The sequence below is a fragment of the Giraffa tippelskirchi genome, chromosome 2 (genome assembly GCF_054371585.1).
Source record: "Giraffa tippelskirchi isolate mGirTip1 chromosome 2, T2T-mGirTip1v1.2.pri, whole genome shotgun sequence".
Taxonomy (NCBI): Eukaryota; Metazoa; Chordata; class Mammalia; order Artiodactyla; family Giraffidae; genus Giraffa; species Giraffa tippelskirchi.
This window is the reverse complement of record NC_137276.1, coordinates 60,738,610-60,758,430: the sequence shown is the minus strand read 5'-3', so window position 1 is coordinate 60,758,430 and position 19,821 is coordinate 60,738,610. Positions and strand designations below refer to the sequence as shown.

The 19,821-nt window shown below is 38.9% G+C and overlaps 1 protein-coding gene and 1 long non-coding RNA gene across 29 annotated transcripts in view; both read left to right on the top strand.

Moving 5' to 3' along the window:
- The window catches only part of LRMDA (leucine rich melanocyte differentiation associated), a 1,316,989-nt gene that overhangs the window by 797,993 nt on the left and 499,175 nt on the right, over positions 1-19,821 (top strand). For 2 of the 28 annotated variants that reach the window (XM_081564346.1, XM_081564339.1), the window contains one exon: positions 12,490-12,586. The exons of the other annotated variants lie outside the window; for them this stretch is intronic. In XM_081564346.1, coding sequence (XP_081420472.1) covers positions 12,490-12,586 — 97 coding nt within the window. The remainder of the gene's footprint in view (positions 1-12,489; positions 12,587-19,821) is intronic. 28 annotated transcript variants of the gene reach the window in all.
- LOC145536166 (uncharacterized) lies at positions 217-8,013 on the top strand. The gene is made up of 2 exons (XR_014075680.1): positions 217-4,672; positions 5,468-8,013. It is a non-coding gene; the product is annotated as an uncharacterized LOC145536166 (long non-coding RNA).

The window sequence follows — 19,821 nt, the reverse complement described above, 5'->3', positions numbered from 1 at the left end:
GTCATGGTCGTGGTTTCATAACTGCCTGTGTAAGTCCATCTCGTCTTTGAAGGCCCGTCTTGAGAGAGATGCAGGTCACTTCCTTCTGTGACTGCTGCAGCCTTCTGAGGACTTGCTGTCTGTGTTGTTTATCTGACCTTTGTCCTGTCTGATAGTGCTGGCTCTTCCTCTGTTTTCCTCTTTTCTCTCCAAATTGATGGCAAAGTTTTAAAGGCAGGGGGCATGTGCATTTTGTCTCCTCCCTGTGTCCAGCACAAGAGTGAACACATGCTACATGATCCATGTGCTTCCTTGAGAGAGAGGATTTTATCTGAGAGAGCCACATTCTTTATGTGAATGCCTGCAGAACTCTTTTGTGGATGCTGGTTAATTTAGGGGCCCTTACTTCTGAGTAATGATTCCTTTAATATCAAGACAGTTATTTGATCTCTCCTTAAAATGTCTTGTAAGTGAGTTCTTTCAATGATCTTGGTATCCTCGCAGTTTGGGTTCCAAAGGCAGGTCTCTCCTTGAACACAGAGCCTAGTCCCTAGGGTTCATGGCTGTTTCCAATGCTGACCTGTAATCTGTAATGCTTTATGAGCTTGCCTTGAGTCTCCTCTGAGCAAGAACACCCCTGCAGCATCAACACAAGAGGACATCACCCAGAGAGAGTTGGCAAGATGTGGAGGTGGGGAGGAGTAGCCAGGAAATGTGTTGAAAGCATTTGATTTTTTTCACTGTAGCTATCTAGTCTTCATTCCTTTCTAATGGGATAATTTGATCAATGAATACACTGGAAAAAGGCAAGAGATGCATAAAAAGTGTGAAAGCTCACAGCTACAAATGAGTGGGCAGATTTACCACCTTCTCCCCAGAATCAAATCTGTCTGCCATCCACACTGGGTATGAGACAGGCAGATCCAAGCTTTGGCTTAATTACACATAATTTGGGTGACAGCTGAAATGCAAACCTAAACATTCAATCAGTTAAAGATACACAAAATTAAGCATTTCACACAGTGTCCAACCCCTTCAATCTTTATTAATACTTTAATTATGTTAATTATACCACAGTTTCAAGCCCTGCTACTACAATAAGCAGGGAGTGGAGGTGGGGAAGAGGCAGGCCTCCTCTGAGCAATACAACTAAGTAATGAGTGAATTCACATTGAAACTATGAATGGGAGGCAAAGTAGCAAAGACTCATAAATACATTATTCAGCAGTTTACCCACCCTGTTCCCACTCATTCCCTACATAGTGACTGACAGTGTTTCTGGAGGGTAGACCCAAGTCTGACTCCTTCTGAGTGCAGTGTTCATAGTAAGTGCTCAGTAAACATCTGTGAATTAATCTGGAATGGAAGATGGTGAGAGTGTATCCATAGAGATAGCAGGAAGTGAGCAGGTTTGGGGAGTGTATTTTTAAAGTGGCAGAGACCAGAATTATTGCTGACAATTGTTTGTGGGGTGAAGGTGGTGGTGGAGGGGTAGGGATGGGAGGAAGAGAGAGAAGAACAGAAGAACGGAAAACAACCATGGGACAGAAAACGACCATGGGACAGAAGTTCACCATGACTTCATCCAAACCACTTCAGTTCTCTGGGCTAATTTTTGTCTCCTCTGCCTGTGATAAATGAAGAAGAGAAGATGAGACCTTAGTGGCTTTCAAATTCTCTTCTCTTAGATCCCTCAGAAGTATGATTTATCAGGGGCTACTGTGTATGTGCAATAGAGGGTAGGGAAATGTAGGGGAATAACTCTGGTTTTATTGCTGTATCTTATGTATTGAATGTCTAACATTTTCCTTCTAAGAGTTGCTAGAAAGTGGTGTGAAAACTCCCAGATGGGATGACCTTTTCAAGCTCCAGTCCACTCACTCACAAAGCAGTCTCCTGTCTCCTATGCCTGCTGTGTGTTTGGGGTCTTCATCATTGATCTGACTCTCCACCTGTTCTTCCCTTCATCCTGGGTATGTAAGTCCCCCTGGATATCTGCTTTTCTTGCCCCCATATAACCATGTAATTTTATGTCTCATCCTTCCTGTCTTTGTTATCTTGGACAACCTGCCTAAAATCTCCTTCCTTGCTTCCTGAACCTAATGACATCACAGGTCACTAAGCCAGAATCAGAGCTGCTTCCTCTGGGAAGCCCTCCCAGGCTGCATTAGTCAATGGTACATTCTCCTTTCTATGAATTTCTGTGACTCTGTGTCTGATCCATATTCCTGCCTCTTCATTTTTGTTCATGTGTGTATGTCTTATTCTCCTGATTTGATTATCAGTTTCTCAAGTTAGGAACCATTCAGTCCTCTTTTGTGGTTTTTATTCTATTTTGCCTCAGACTAGACACATAGACAACTACTCAATAAGTCTTACTTATCTTACATATCTAAAGAGTATTCTAAAGAAGGTTAATCACATAAAATCAAGTGACAATCTAGCCAGAGAGTATTCAGTTGCCCAAACTTCAACAATCAATAACCTGTGTGCAAGGTTTTTGACTTTATAGTTTGCTGAGCTGAAACAAAACTGTCATTTGAGTGACTTGTACAAGATAGGTTTTTAGGCTTTGGTAAGCTGACATATACAGAATTTTCAGCTATTGGGCGTGTCCATTCAATAACACGGTAATCCAAGTCTATGCCCCAACCAGTAACAAGAAGCTGAAGTTGAATGATTCTATGAAGACCTACAAGACCTTTTAGAACTAACACTCAAAAAAGATGTCCTGTTCATTATAGGGGACTGGAATGTAAAAGTAGGAAGTATATAAATACCTGGAGTAATAGGCAAATTTGGCCTTGGAGTACAGAATGAAGCAGGGCAATGTCTAATAAGAGTTTTGCCAAGAGAACGCACTGGTCATAGCAAACACCGTCTTCCAACAACACAAGAGAAGACTCTACACATGGACATCACCAGATGGCCAACACTGAAATCACATTGATTATATTCTTTACAGCCAAAGATGGAGAAGCTCTATACAGTCAGCAAAATCAAGACCAGGAGCTGACTGTGGCTCAGATCATGAACTCCTTATTGCCAAATTCAGACTTAAATTGAAGCGAGTAGGGAAAACCACTAGGCCATTCAGGTATGACCTAAATCAAATCCCTTATGATTATACAGTGGAAGTGAGAAATAGATTTAAGGGACTAGATCTGATAGAGTGCCTAATGAACTATGGACGGAGGTTCATGACATTGTACAGGCAGGGATCAAGACCATCCCCATGGAAAAGAATTGCAAAAAAGCAAAATGGCTGTCTGAGGAGGCCTTACAAATTGCTGGGAAAAGAACAGAAGTGAAAAGCAAAGGAGAAAAGGAAAGATATATCCATTTGAATGCAGAGTTCCAAAGAATAGTAAGGAGAGATAGAAAGCCTTCCTCAGTGATCAATGCAAAGAAATAGAGGAAAACAACAAAATGGGAAAGACTAGAGATCTCTTCAAGAAAATTAGAGATACCAAGGGAACATTTCATGTAAAGATGGTCTTGATAAAGGACAGAAATGGTATGTACTTCACAGAAGCAGAAGATATTAAGAAGAGGTGGCAAGAATACACAGAAGAACTGTACAGAAAAGATGTTCACGACCCAGATAATCACGATGGTGTGATCACTCACCTAGAGCCAGACATCCTGGAATGTGAAGTCAAGTGGGCCTTAGGAAGCATCACTACAAACAAAGCTAGTGGAGGTGATGGAATTCCAGTTGAGCTATTTCAAATCCTCAAAGATGATGCTGTGAAAGTGCTGCACTCGATATGCCAGCAAATCTGGAAAACTCAGCAGTGGCCACAGGACTGGAAAAGGTCAGTTTTCATCCCAATCCCAAAGAAAGGCAATGCCAAAGAATGCTCAAACTACTGCACAATTGCACTCATCTCACACGCTAGTAAAGTAATGCTCAAAATTCTCCAAGCCAGGCTTCAGCAACACGTGAACCATGAACTTCCAGGTGTTCAAGCTGGTTTTAGAAAAGGCAGAGGAACCAGAGATCAAATTGCCAACATCTGCTGGATCATTGAAAAAGCAAAAGAGTTCCAGAAAAACATCTATTTCTGCTTTATTGACTATGCCAAAGCCTTTGACTGTGTGGATCACAATAAACTGTGGAAGGTTCTGAAAGAGATGAGAATACCAGACCACCTGTCCTGCCTCTAGAGAAACCTGTATGCAGGTCAGGAAGCAACAGTTAGAACTGGACATGGAACAACAGACTGGTTCCAAATAGGAAAAGGAGTACGTCAAGGCTGTATATTGTCACCCTGCTTATTTAACTTATATTCAGAGTACATCATGAGAAATGCTGGGCTGGAGGAAGCACAATCTAGAATCAAGATTGCCAGGAGAAATATCAGTAACCTCAGATATGCAGATGACACCACCCTTATGGCAGAAAGTGAAGAACTAAAGAGCCTCTTGATGAAAGTGAAAGAGGAGAGTGAAAAAGTTGGCTTAAAGCTCAAAATTCAGAAAACTAAGATCATGGCATCCAGTCCCATCACTTCATGGCAAATAGATGGGGAAACAGTGGAAACAGTGTCAGACTTTATTTTTCTGGGCTCCAAAATCACTGCAGATGGTGATTGCAGCCATGAAATTAAGACACTTACTCCTTGGAAGGAAAGTTATGACCAACCTAGACAGCATATTAAAAAGCAGAGACATTACTTTGTCAACACAGGTCCGTCTAGTCAAGGCTATCGTTTTTCCAGTAGTCATGTATGGCTGTGAGACTTGGATGGTGAAGAAAGCTGAGCACCGAAGAATTGATGCTTTTGAACTTTGGTGTTGGAGAAGACTCTTGAGAGTCCCTTGAACTGCAAGGAGATCCAGCCAGTCCATCCTAAAGGAAATCAGTCCTGGGTGTTCATTGGAAGGACTGATGTTGAAGCTGAAACTCCAATATTTTGGCCACCTGATGCGAAAAGCTGACTCATTTGAAAAGACCCTGATGTTGGGAAAGATTGAAGGCAGGATGAGAAGGGGACGACAGAGGATGAGATGGTTGGATGGCATCACCGACTCAATGAACATGTGTTTGGGTAGACTCTGGGAATTGGTGATGGACAGGGAGGCCTGGCGTGCTGCGGTTCATGGGTTTGCAAAGAGTCGGACACGACTGAGCGACTGAACTGAACTGAGCTGTGAATTGCACCACAGAAAACTTTGGTAGTTGGTAAATCTGAAATAAAAATGCAGTGCTTATTTCAGAGGAAATTTTCTGAATTTTTTTCTTGGTGACAACTGGTTCTATGACTGGCTCTATGACCCAGATAGCCTTGTTGTTGTTCAGTCACCCAGTCATGTCTGACTCTTTGCGACCCTATGGACTGACTGCAGCCTGCCAGGCCTTCCTGTCCCTGACCATCTCCTGGAGTTTGCCCAAGTTCATTTCCATTGCATCAGTGATGCCATCTAGCCTTCTCATCCCCTGATGCCCTCTTCTCCTTCTACCCTCAATCTTTCCCAACATCAGGGACTTTTCCAATAAGTCAACTGATCAGGTGACCAAAATATTGGCACTTCAGCATCAGTCCTTCCAATGAGTATTCAGTATTGAGTTCCTTTAAAATTGACTGGTTTGATCTCACTGTCCAAGCCTTGGCTAAGTTAAATATCTTCAGAGCTACACAGATCACTCTCAGGTTCTCTGATGATTGCCACTGTAATTCTTCCTGGAGCACAGAAGTGGCATTGAACTTCTCTGTGGAGGTCTTGGTGGCCAATCCAAGTTGGTATCTTAACAATGAATCCAAAAAAAAAACAAAAAACAAAAACAAAACAATGAATCCTACAGGTCACTGATATAAGGGCTAATGTTAAAAGAAATGAGCACCTCCCTAGCATCTTAGTTCAGAAGCAGAAAACAGTTTTTACTGTCATAATACCTCACAGATTATCAAAAGGAAATGTGACGCAAGTCCATTCATCAACAGATATTATTTCATGCCAAGCTTTGTGTTTGTTGGAGTGGAAAATACAGAAGTAACATGATACTATTTCTGCTCTATACACTTTCCTTTTCGTATGGTACAGGATTTATGAGCACAAACAACTGTAGAATAATATAAAAAATGACCAAGTGCTAACTGTACTTCCCAAATACTATGGGAATTCAGAAAAGGAAAAGGTCACTGAGGAAAATTAGAAAGGTTTAAGCTGTTGAATCCAAGTTTTTCACACTCAAAGCTTCTCTTTGAGAAGCTCCCATGCCTCCATGTTTTGGGGGTAAAGTACACTGCCAAAGCTCATTGACTAAGCAATAATTCATGTACATGCCACTGAAAATGAGTATTGCCAATGATCCCTTCTGGCACCAAGAAATAACCAGAATGAGCACACTGAACTAATGATCATTTCAGCCAAAATGCAGAGAAGCCTTGTGTTTTCATTAGCCTTTGTATCTTATTACAGGTGAACACAGGCTTCTCTGGTGGTTTAGACAATAAAGACTCAAGTGAATATATCATTTGTAGGTGTTTTTGGAGATTGAAATTCACTTTGAGAAAACCTGTTTACTTTGGGTTACTACTGGGAGTCTGCAACCCATACTGGGGATTCTGTACCAAGGAATGTGCTCATAACCACGGTGTAAGTAGTGAAATAGTAAAATAAAAGATCAAGATAAATATGAGTGGAAGTGACATAGGCCTTGCAATAGCTAAGACTTGGTCAAGCGATGGCAGGGATCAGGGGAGGCGCAACATTGCAGTGTCCATAATTTCAACCCTCAGTCCACCATTGCTGATTATTCTAGGGCCAGCCATCTGATTTCCTTCCCTTTGTTTTTGTTGGTGAAGACATAATTTTGTGGATGTACCAAGGAGGATCATCATTTTCTGAGTTGTGCTGTCTTTGCACCCCAAAAATGTACCATAAACTTAGCAATATTCAAGAATTTCTCATCCATTTAATGTCTTTAGTTACAGTCACAGCCTTTAAAAACAAAATAGGTGATGATGTGTCATTGGGTAATTTTAATACCCATTTTGCATTGGCACCTATGCCACCGTTCATTACCGAAAGTACCTCCTTCTGTCAGTGGTTTTACAGACTGTAATAGGAGATCATGGTGTGTGCCTTGACCACATTGGGTTGTGAATGGAACATTCTGTCCTTGTGGTTTCACTGAAGAGCTGGGTTGTATGTTTAATAAAATTGGAGCATGTATCACTTGAGAAGGATAAGTAATTACCTCCTTTAGCTGTTATCTCCTCAGATTCAAACACATGACATCAGGTTTTCTCCTCAGTGGCGAAGTTACAGACTCAGTGTGGTTAATTAAATATGTTTTCTAATCAAATTAGCTTTCATTTTCTAAGTAGAGGTTTTTAACCTGAAAGTGGCTTTGAGACATTGTTTCTTTCAGCCATCACCTATGAAAGGAACGATAATGTCCCTTCAAAAGGCTTCTCTAACAGTGAATAATTATTCTTTGTTTGACTGCAAATGCACATTCCTAAAATAATATATTCGTAAAGTTTCATAAATTATTTCAAGATGTATTAAAGAGCATTGGAAATAGTTCTTCTCCCTACAGGAGGTTGCCAAGAATACGTTTTGTCCTTTAAAATTTGAAACAAATTATTATTCACTGGGGGAACATCATTGGAGCTTCCCCCAGCTCCAGCTGACAGGTACAATTTGAAATAACCTGTTAATGGCAATGCTTTCAAAATTTAGAGATACTCTAAGCAGAGCAATTTTTAAAAATTAAAACCATATCTGGGGGTGGTGGCTTGCCTTTGGAGATCATGCAAAGTTTGGGACTACACATTTACCTGGATCAGGGCCTAGGTTTCAGCTGCCCAGGGTTATATCATGGCCCTGTGGAGAGGGACAGCTATGTCTCTTGTGGAATTTCACCTAAATACTTCCAGGCATAATTCTCCTGAGACATTCAGCTTAGCCATAAAATGCAGCATTATATAGCATAAGGGCTACTGTGCTTTACTTGAAGTGATGAAAATGGAGTTCCAGTCTCAGAAGTCACATAACATTAAAAAAAAAAAAAAAAAAAATCTCCTTATCTGTACAATGAAGAGGTTAGTTTAAATAATCTCTTATCCCTTCTAACATTAATGTTTGGTGTTTTACTGTAAGGTATCCCTTGAATCAAATATTTACAGAGTACTTGTTTTATGCAAGCCATTTATTCCATATGTCTTCTACCAACCAAGGATCATTGCTATCTACTTGGCATATCATTTCTTTTTTTTTAATTTAATTTTTTGTTTTATATTAAGATATAGTTGATTTGCAGTGCTGTGTTAGTTCCGGATGTAGAGCAAAATGATTCAGTTATATATATATACATATATCCATTCTTTTCAGATTCATTTCCCATATAGGTTATTACATAATATTGAGTAGGATTCCCTTTGCTATAAAGTAGGTCTTTATTAATTATCTATTTTATACATAGAAGTGTATATAGTGTGTGTGTGTGTGTATATATATATATATATATAGTGTGTATATATATATATATAGAGAGAGTGTATATATATATATATATATAGTGTGTGTATATATATATATATATATAGTGTGTGTATATATATATATATATATATATATATATATATATATATATATATATATAGTGTGTATATATTATTGGGCTCCCCTTGTGACTCAGACGGCAAAGAATCTTCCTTCAATGCAGGAGACCTGGGTTCTATCCCTGGGTTCAGAAGATCCCCTGGAGGAGGAAATGGCAACCCACTCCAGTATTCTTGCCTGTGAAATCCCATGGACTCCCAGAGGAGCCTGGTGGGCTACTGTCCATGGGGTTGCAAAGAGTTGGACATGACTGAACGACTAAGCATAGCACAGTATATATATGTTTGGGATATCATTTCTTTATTAGCTCATTCTTTGTTTCATCTGATAAGAAACATTTGAATGTCTGAAGAATTGTTGAGTAGATGGTTGTGACATGCGGCAAACCTCACTTCCCCATCTAAACTGGAATCCTTTTGAGTAACACAAGAAAAAGAAAAGACGAAGGAAAATAACACTTGGCTTGGCACTCACGATGTGCTAGAAGCTGTTCTGGGTGATTTTGTAGCTTTGATTTCCTGCCATTGGAGTCGAGTGCAATGCTGGGAACACCAGAGCTCTCAGTAAATTCCGCCTGGATTAAGCAGAACCACCTGCTGCATAACTAATAGAGCCAGAGTTGAGAAAGAAAATCAGTGTATTTGCAGCTGTTCTTACAACTGACCCACTTTTCTTCTTCAGAAACCTAATTCTAACATACCATCTCACAGCCTGTTAACATGGTAAATTAAAAGCATTTGGGTAAGAATGGTATATGTAAGGTGATGTTTGGGGGACATCAGCCAAGATTAGAAGACGTGGGCTTAAGCTGTTTCTCTCATCAATTTGTTCTTTTGCTCCTTTGCTTGAGCAGGGACTATAGTGTACAGGAGCCCATGTGTTTAATTTAAGCAGTGAGCCAAGCATAAAAGGATCTGGCCCTTCTTGTGCTCCTAGGAAGTGACAAAGTTTGTGTTGAGGGATGAAAGAAGGTGTACCTTACTCAAACTGAGATGACAGTGCAAAGCATGCATGCTGCCATTCCCAAGCCCCTGGCAGGGATTGCTAACTCCTCATGGTGCTCTTTCTACCTGAGCTCAAACAGCATCAACATTCTTTCAACAGACCCCTCTAGATGCCCATTATCAAATGACTTGTTGTTAGCACAGGGGACAAAATCGATCTGTCAAGATATGGGCTAAGTAGTAGATTCTTTAAAAAATGTGTGCATCCATCACATTTTGGGAATAATTCAAAGTATTTTTTAAGTGTGTCAAAGGGCTTTATCAAAGTACAGAGTGGTGATCCTTCTTCTACCTCAAAAGTTAGCCACATCCCAATTCTTCTTGATTACTTTGTTCTTGGGGAAAGGGATATTAGGAGGTGTTGTAAACTGATCACATTATAAATTTCCTGGCTTATAAAATGGACGTGAGAGTAGGTTGATAAAATATGGTGTATCCACAGCAATTTGAAATAGCAAAGAAGTACATGTCACAGCACAATGAATCTTAGAAACAAGATTTCTGTAACAAAACACAGATAATACATATAACAGTATGACTTATATAAATTAAAAATATGTGAGCATGAAACAAGATTTTTTTTAAAAAAAGGTGTAAAAGTATCGACTATAAGAGAAAAGATTGTTAAATTCTGGTCTATTAAAATGAAGAAACATGTTAATCAAAAAGCATCTTTAAAAGTGGAAAAGGCAAATTACAAACTAGGAGAAGATATTTTCAGTATACACATTTGATAATGGATCAGTATTGACTGTATCAAGAATGCCTATACATAAATTAAAAAATCTATCAACAACTTAGTGGGAAAGTGGACAAAAGATAGAGAAATTTTGTAGAGTAGGAAATATTTATGGCAAGTTAACATAGGAAGACATATGCTTATTAATGATTAGGGAATTATAAAAAAATCCAATAAGATTTTTCACGTATGTGACTGGCAAACTTTTTTTTTTAAAGTTAAGTGTTAGGATATGAATCTATGAGAACTCTTTTATATTACTGTCAGGATTACAAATTGGTACTGTGCTTTGGAAAATAATTTACCTAACATTGAATATTAATATGCCCCATGACCTAGAAATTCCACTGTGACCCATGTTCAACAAGAAACATCTGAAGAAAGTCTTTGAAATTATTTTTTAATAGCAAAAGCCTGAAACCATCCTATATATTTTCAGTGGAACATTAAACAGCAGTCAGAACAAATGAAGTGACATGTAATAACATGAGTGTATCCTGCAATGTAGTAAAAGTGAATAGCATACTTTTTTCAAGAATTCATGTGACAGAAAAGGTCCACACAGAACACATATAAACCATTGCCTTTGAGAGGACAAATGAGAATAGGAAATGAGGATATAAAATAAGTGTTTTAAAATGTTAATTTATATATATGTAAATGTAGCTTATGTACATTAATGAATAGATATGTGTTATTAGACTATATTTCTGTCTTTCTCATGACATAATTGTGTGGCTCATTTGCAATGTAGGAGTGCCTTTGTTACATAACTGAAGAGATTTCACAGAAGGTCCTCAAATGGCACCCTTTTACTTAGAAACTGTACCTTCGAATTAACATTACCAATGAATTCTTGGAAGCCAAGGCCTTGTGTCTTCAGGAGTAGTCTCTTGATTTGTTCTTAGATTCAACTTTCATCAGGCCTTCTCTGGTGACATGGGTTACTTGGTGATAGAATAGAAGCTGGAGGGCGTGGGGATGAGAGTGATGCTTTCTGGAGTGGGGCAAATCCAGAACTACTTATGTAGTTGGAGAGCACTATTGGAATGGAGGACATGCAGCAACCCTGGGATCCCAAGGGAACCACAAGGAGCTTGACAATGAATGGAGAAGAGGGAGCATTATCTTTCATTACTTTTCATATTGCTTTACCATGAGTCAAGGAAAAATATGTTGGGAAATGGATAAGGAAAGAACAATGGGAAAATATGAAGAAGTAATTTTGAAGTAATTTTCATATTTCCTGTAAGCTTTCATGAGATTCACACCCTTACTAGAAAGCTCGTCTGGTTTTACTTCCTATTTTAGAATGCAAACTGTGCATTCCCCTTCTTTGCTCACTTCTGTTACCTGTTTCTGTAGGTTATGTTATATTTTGTCCAGATCTCTTAGGAGGTACTTTGACTCTCAAAAGATTGCTGTTTCAAAATACAAGAATTTCAAGCTTCTACCAGAGTCTGTAAGCAACACCATCCAGGTGTAATGATTACAAGGAAGAGCCAAAGACATGGATCTGCTGCCATGTTTGATCCCTTCCCTTCTCAAGAGTCTCTCCCTGTGTGTCCTGGAGTTTTTCATCCTGATGGGATCCAATCCAGAGACATTCAGTGGCAATTGCTTCTGGAGTGAGGGGCCTGGCAGGCACTTAGAATGCCTGTATTTGGAGTGGAGTTCGCTATTGTAATACTTAGTGAATGGAATTTCATTAGGTCCTTATCTGTGTGCAGTGAGGAAAAGAGGTCCTTTTACACAGTTGCTTGTAATGGAGTGGAAAATTGCATTTCCCCCTCGCCCAAACAGTGCCATTAGTAGGGAGGCAGACTGTCTGCAGAGAGTGGGAAGCCACCTCAGGCGGTGAAGGGCTGACAGCCCGAATGATGGCAGTGCTGAGAGACCCGGAAGATATTAAAATAAAAACAGGTTGTGTTGTTCTTTTTGTCCCGTAGCAGTTCTTCCCTGCAACGCAGGGAATGATTGGATTTGAAGCACTGAGAAAAACATGTTAAGTAAGAAATTGTTTAAATAAAGTTGTTTGAGGTTGAAACTCTCCCCCAGGCATGGAGTGGAATGTAGTTAGCTGCCTACAACTTACAGATATCCAAGAGGCAGTATGTTTTGAGCCAGGCATGTATACAGGGAACTTAAAAAGTGAAATGTACAATTGTGGTCTCCTCTTTGGTCATCCAGGTGGATTCCAGCCCCCCTGGCTGGTGGTGGACACTGGGATGGCCAGGCAGTGGATTCAAGTTCCCGTTTTTATTTTCCGAGGTTCTGAGAATTGCAGGTGAGAAAAGCTGTGTGGCATAGTGCAAAAAATAGCAGGGAAATCCACTGGAGTCTGAGAAATCCTTATTCCTACACTGGGAGAAAGTTTCTTTTTTTTTCTTTAAAAAAAAAAAATATTGGAGTACAGTTGATTTACAATGTTGTGTCACTTCCTGCTGTATAACAAAGTGAATCAGTTATACATACACATATATCCACTCTTTTTAGATTATTTTTCCACATAGGCCATTACAGAATATTGAGTAGAGTTCCCTGTGCTATGCAGTAGGTCCTTATTAGTTATCTGTTTTATATTTAATAGTGTATATATGTCAATCCCAATCTCCCAGTTTACACCCCCCACGCCCCTTTCCTCTGGTAACCATAAATCTGTCTTCTGTATATGTGACTCTACTTCTGTTTCATAAATAAGTTCATCTGTTTCTTTTTTTCTATGAGTACTGGTGTTAGACACAGTCCCTTGGGAGCTACCAGGATAACACTGGGGAGGAGCACAACCTGTCCCAGGCGAAAGCAAAGACAGAACCTATGCAGCTCCTGGGCTCAGGTGAACCCCAAATATGAAATGGTGCATGCCAGGGTGTTGAGAGGAACGGGTGGTATGAAAACCTTTTGTGAACGTCCCAGGGCACTGGGAAAGTAGTTAGTAGAAAGAGACTCCTTAAAATTGAATCAGGAAACCCTTAGGATATCTGATATTCAAACTGCACAAGACCTTCAGAATTATTATCAAGTCCAACCATTCTTAGAAGGATGGAGAATTTCTTTATCTTGAGATACAAATATCAAAGCAGAGTCCCCCAGCACCCCTCCCACCAGCATTTACTGTCTATATACCTTCAAAGTCTTTTCTCTGTTTACTTGTCCACCCTCTACTCCAGCTTCCTTTGTTTCCTCCTTTGGGAAATTCTCTTGGGCATCCCTAACCTTAGCCTCTTGATTTTGTCTGTCAGACACTGAAGATTTAGGGGCATTAGCTGCCTGTAATTCTGTTCCCTTACATACTTGTCCTCTACTGTCCCTTATATGTATGTAAATCAGAGTTTGAACTTACATGACCTATGCATGAAAAGGCCTATGCTCAGAGGTTGCTAAGCCCTGTCTTAAGGCATGATCATAAAAAAATTCTAAAAATTAAAAAAAATATTAATCAGAACACGTATATCATTATTTTAAATTATTAATATATTTAAGTCTGTAATGAGAATACTAGTAATATGGTAGAGATTGTTCTAACAGCCTTTGTGGAGTTGGGTATTTATAGGCACTCCAAAAAAAAGAGCAAAAAAGTTAAACTAGGATTGTTAGGTTAGATACAAAACTGACCCAATGTCCTATAAAGCAGTAAGATCCTAACCATGGAGGACCTTTTTTTTTCTTCCTTTAAGTGTATGGAAATCTATAATTTAATGTATAACTTCACTGTGTCTAGGCTCTAATGAAGTAGGGAGCAGTAACACCAAACATCAGTATAATGTCCCAAGGAATTAAATAATCCTTGAGGGAGGACCTGTCAAACAGTGCCACAGCATGCCATGGAAAGGATATTCTGTCCTTCTCAGGCTCCCCGCACCTTTATTTCCAAGTTTTGGATACTTTTTCTCAAAAACCTAATTCCAGAGTTTAAATTGGTATTTCTTTGAAGTGTACCAGAGTTTGGTGTACCTGGTACTGATAAGACTCTACTGTGAAGTAAAGTCCCAACTAGTATGTTAAGTTTCCACCAATAAATTTAACTTTTAGCACATTTATTGAGTTGTCTGTATGTGCTAGGCATCATGCCAGACTTTCATGTACACTGGTGAACAAAACAAATAAGGCTGTGAGTTTCAAGATAAGAGAAATGCATGTGCTGACGGAAAAGAATTATAGAGAGCCCATCACATGCCTCTGCCTGGTGTCTGAGTCACAGGATGGGTGTGGATTCCTCAGGCCTTTGCCTGGATTTCTTCATATAAGCAAGAGTTGGTTATGTTCTATCAAATCCTGTGAGATGTGAATGGAAAAAAGGAATTTGGGATTCTGTGGGGGTGAGACTTTGCTTACCATGTGGCCCCTTGGATTTAGACTATCCGATGAGTGGAGTAACGTTTAAAAAAAACAAAATTCAAAAAAATTCCAGTGAATAAAATTTAAAAATCTTATTGGCTTTATTCAACAATTTGAGAACCAGACAGCATTCAGTCTAGCAGATAGAAAGGAGCTCCAAGGAATTATGCAAAATGAGAGACATTTATGGTCAGAAGGGAACAGAAACAAGTTATACTAGGAAAAAAGATTTGTTATTGTAAGGATACTTTTGATGGCAGGGGTCTGTCAGGCAGATTGCCTAACTAATACTGATCAGGTGACAGGATCCTGATTTGACATTTAGGATTACGTTTCTTCAGTTTAGTTCAGTCGCTCAGTCGTGTCCAACTCTTTGCGACCCCATGAATTGCAGCACACCAGTCCTCCCTGTCCATCACCAACTCCCAGAGTTACCCAAACTCATGTCCATCGAGTCAGTGATGCCATCCAGCCATCTCATCCTCTGCCGTCCCCTTCTCCTCCTGCCCCCAATCCTTCCCAGCATTAGGGTGTTTCCCAATGAGTCAACTCTTGGCATGAGGTGGCCAAAGTATTGGAGTTTCAGCTTCAACATCAGTCCTTCCAATGAACACCCAGGACTGATCTCCTTTAGGATGGATTGATTGGATCTCCTTGCAGTCCAAGGGACTCTCAAGAGTCTTCTCCAACACACAGTTCATTACATTTCTGGAAGAGCCAAAACTGTGATTAAGTTGCCTCATTTTTGGTGATGTGGAGCTTCAGCATACATGACTCCATTTTGGGCCTGTTTTCTCATTTTTAACAGTAAAATATACTGAATCACTGCTCATGGATCTTTAAAATTTGTTTATTTATTTAAAGATTTAGTAGATAATAATTCCCAATCTATTCCTAGGCAAGAGTCTTAGAATAAAGTATATAGTTTCTCAGTTTTCTCCCTGTTTCCCCTGCTTCATCAATGTGACTAATAGCTGACTCCATTGGCAGGGACACACAGGAGAATTGGTATTTTTCCTTAAGTTGGAATCTTGCCTCCATTGCAGATCTTCAGTCTTTAGAAGGCAGGCTGGGCAGTAATAGTTTGTTTCCCAAGGCCCAGAAAGGATTAGGGTGGTTTTCGTTTTTCAAGAAGCTCTTGGCCAAATTAAAAAGCTATCCTTGTAATCAACTAAGTTTCTTCTTTGAGATTATCCCCAAGAAGGGTGGTTAAATTAGGGTGCTGGCCAAGGAATCCTTGGACATATCTGCCATTCTTCTAGTGAGACCTCATGATGGCTCTCTGAGAAGGAAGACTGGTTGACTTTACAGTCTGATCATCATATATGATATTTCAGTTAAATATTGGCCAAGATTAAGACACTCTTAGGCTATGAGAGTTGTTCAAGAGAGGTATAGAGAGAGATTGAGGAGACACGAGATAGCCACCGAGCGCATAGCTTCCTATGAAAGAACTTATGTGCTGAATGCCAAGTGCCTGTGCAGGCTCCCAGTGCTCCAAGAATTCATTTTATCAGTGTAGATTGATGGGCAGGAAAGATTCTTACTGGTAGGAAAATGTTAGTTAAGATTGAATCTATGAAGGATAAATACCATCCAGATTGCAGGAGGCAGGAGGTGTTGAGCATTCTAAGGTGGATGGAGAGGGGAAGCAAAGTTTTAGATAGTCACGTGCTAAGGGTCTTTGTTGGTGGGGGAGGGGAGGGCTGGGATTTTGTGCAGCTCCTGTTTGGTAGCTGCTCTAGAGGCACCCAAACTGGGATGCCCTGTGTCATTACTGTTGACTTGAATGTCCATCAGTGGCCGGTCTTACAGCTACAGTTTTGGTTGTTTGTCCTGGATCTGAGTTACCTCAGAAGTCAAGCCACACCAGTCAGAAGCAGGGAACTTGCCCCTTTCAAAATAGATGAAATGTTTCTCATTAATGCAGTTGCTGCCACAAAGATTAAAGCTCGTATCAGAAATTAAGAAGTTCAGCAATTTTTGAATCAGATCCTAAATATGGCATCCCTCATGTGAGATAATTGTGTATCTGTATGTAAATTCTTAGAGAATATACTTATTTGGATATAATTCCAACTGTAGTTCTTGGAAAAAAAAAGTAGATAGAAATCTGGAAAAATGAATAAACACAATTAATTAGATGGGATATGTATCCTCGACTTAAATTAGAAAAATTGCCAAGAGAAGCTATGAAAATCTCAATTAAAACAGCCAGACTGACTTTATATTTCAGTGTTAAGAGGGCCCCCAAAAATGCATGAGTAAAATAAATATATATTTGGGGATGACACCATCTTGGCATTTTCAGGCATTCTTTTCTAAATATATTCTTTATCTGAGCTGTCTTGCAATACTTTTAATATAATTAAAAGCACATAATGAGTGCCAGACTTGTCAATTTCAACAACAAAGTGCTGAAATTTGCAGTGAAACTGAGAGATCCATCTCCCACACATTGTAATGAATAGGTTCATAAAAGGAAAATAGTTTAATTACATTTTAGTTCATGGATTGTTAATAGGCTGGAGTATCTAAATTGAATAATGTGATTCTGGTAATAATTATGTGTAAATGAACTTGTTTAAATGATATTTTACAGCTTCTTTATAAAATTACAGCTAGAGGCAATCCAGTGATAGACAGACAAAGGCCATGCAAAAATTATCATAAACTATTAGCTTGTTTGCAAAGGGTTTTATGTTAATCTTTTAGTACTTAAAGCAATCTGCAATTAACATATCATGGGGAGCTGCCTTCGAGCAAAGGCATGCAAATTGAAGTGCTTAGATAAAAAGCCATTCACATTGGGGGGAAAAAGAGAAACGAAAAAAAAAGAAAAGGAAAAAAATCAAAGAAAGGGTGGCAAAGTACTCAGAGGGTGCTGGTTTTATATTTGAGATTAAGGAGGTGTAATGATTGTGTTATCTAACTATGGCTGTAATTAAAGCTTTTCTCCTGCAGACATGACAATAGATACCACATTGATTTTGGTGTTTTAATTGTGAAAGTCATTGTATTTCAGGGCAGAAGATATGAATAGCCTGAATCAAAGGGCTAGAAGATTGCTTTGTTGATAGTACTTGTTCAACAGCTGCCTAGCTGCTTAATACACAAGTGTGGAGAATGCAGAGAGACCCAGGGAGGTGCTGGGTATTGTAATTCTCCTGCTGGTTTCCTCTCCTTTTATGAAAAAGGCATCTAGGATCTGGGTACTGATTGTAAACAAACAGCCTTTTCATACCGCACTGATGTTTTTCCTCCTCAACTTCTCAGAACAAAAGAAGTCATAAAGGGCCTTGAACTAACTTTACTACTGCTCTTTTAAGCTACAGAAGTTTATGCAAAGTAATAAAACCATTCTTGCTAGCTGAGGTATCACTCCTCTAATGGAGAACAAAGTCTCTAAATGGCTGCTGTAGTTGTTATCACAAATAGCCTTATGACAGAAACAGTTTGTTGGGGAGAGATTGGTTTATTTACATTAAGGACATATCCACAAAATCTCACACACAGTTAGTTTGAGATTAGGACTTCCTTATCAGTTTCTATATACAAACTGCAGGCAGGAAATTAAGTGAAAGGAGAAACATATACAGTCCCAGAGCAAAGAGAATTCTAAAGAGAATTCAAATAAAATGAAGATGGTGTGGACTTTTTCCAAGTATCTCATTTTTGTATATTTCTTTTATAACAGTTTAAATAGAAGTGAAACTCAATGGTTGCTACTTATTCCATTATTCTACTAATTTATCTCTATCTTTGTGTCTTGAAATATTGAATGACATATTTCAAAGGGTCTGAATAATAATAAATTTGGTTTGGAGGAAGTTTGTCCCTGTAAGTGATATAGTTCAAAATAACCAGATATCAATATATTTTAAACCTAACAAGAAAAACATCAATAATCATTAACTGAATGCTGCACTAACCATTTTTTTTTTTTTAGTATATTGTTAATCTCTGTAATAACTCCAGAGAAATTGATGGGTTGATCCTCAGTTTATAAAAGAAGAAACTTAGGTTCATAGAAGCAGGGAAAATTGGTCAAAGTCACACAGCCAGTTAGGGGCAGATATAGACTAGCACCCAGGAAACCTGGCACCAGAACCTGCAAACTTAACCACTAAATGAATAAGATTTAACTCAGAGAACAGAGTACCAGCAGTATGGACTGCAGATAACCACTTATGGAGTCATAGCTGGAAGGAGTGGCGATCCTGTCCGGGTCCTTAAACATTTTGGTACCTGGATCCCTTTGACAGTCTGGTAAAAACACATGGACCCTTTCTCAGGCTAATCATCAGACTAATGATTTTTAAATGCACAAAATCATGTATATAGAATTATGAAGCAAATGAAGTATATTGAAACACTGTTGTCAAAATATTTAAAAATCAAATTTATAACAGTAATTTATCTGCTTCCTTCTTAACACAAATAAGATCCATAAGCAAGTCGAAAAGCTACTGTAATTTCATAGCAGTGGTGAATGTAAATAGTATTTCAGATTTCTACACTGATGTGACATGAAATTATCTTATTGATATTTTTGTTGCCTACATGTACAATCAGAGAAAATGTTTTCTAAGAAGTTAATGGAAACAAAGCTATTTTTTATGTCTTTTTATATAATACCAAGTGTACATTATATAAATACTTACATAAATATAGTTTTATATATAAAAATAATTTCTTTCCCATCCAAGTTCATGGACCCTGAATTCTATGGGTGTGAAATGCTCAGGCTAAGAGTATTTTTTACACGTGAGGAAACTGAGGCCTAGAGAAGGAATGAATTATTTAAGGTTATCAGTAATTAGTGGTGAGTTGTAGATTAGAACTGATTATAGTTCAAAATTTAAGGAAACTTATACTGTTAGTTAGTTTCTGTTAGTTTTTTCTTCTGACTTTGGTAGCTTTCCCTTATATGCTCTTAGAATGTTGAGACTTTGTCTTTTCAGCGTTGTCTTTTCAAAGTGGGAGCACCAGGTGTTCCCATAGCCCCTTGGTCTTGTGTTGTCTATGATGAATGTCTGGTGCTACTGCCAGTGAGCAGGGCTGGGTGGAGCCCAGAGAGCCCAGCCATAGGGACTCTGGGGGATACAATCTGGGAGGCCAATGTAAATGTGAAAGATTTGTACTTAGGGGAGCAAGAATGCGTACTTACTATACATCTCTTTT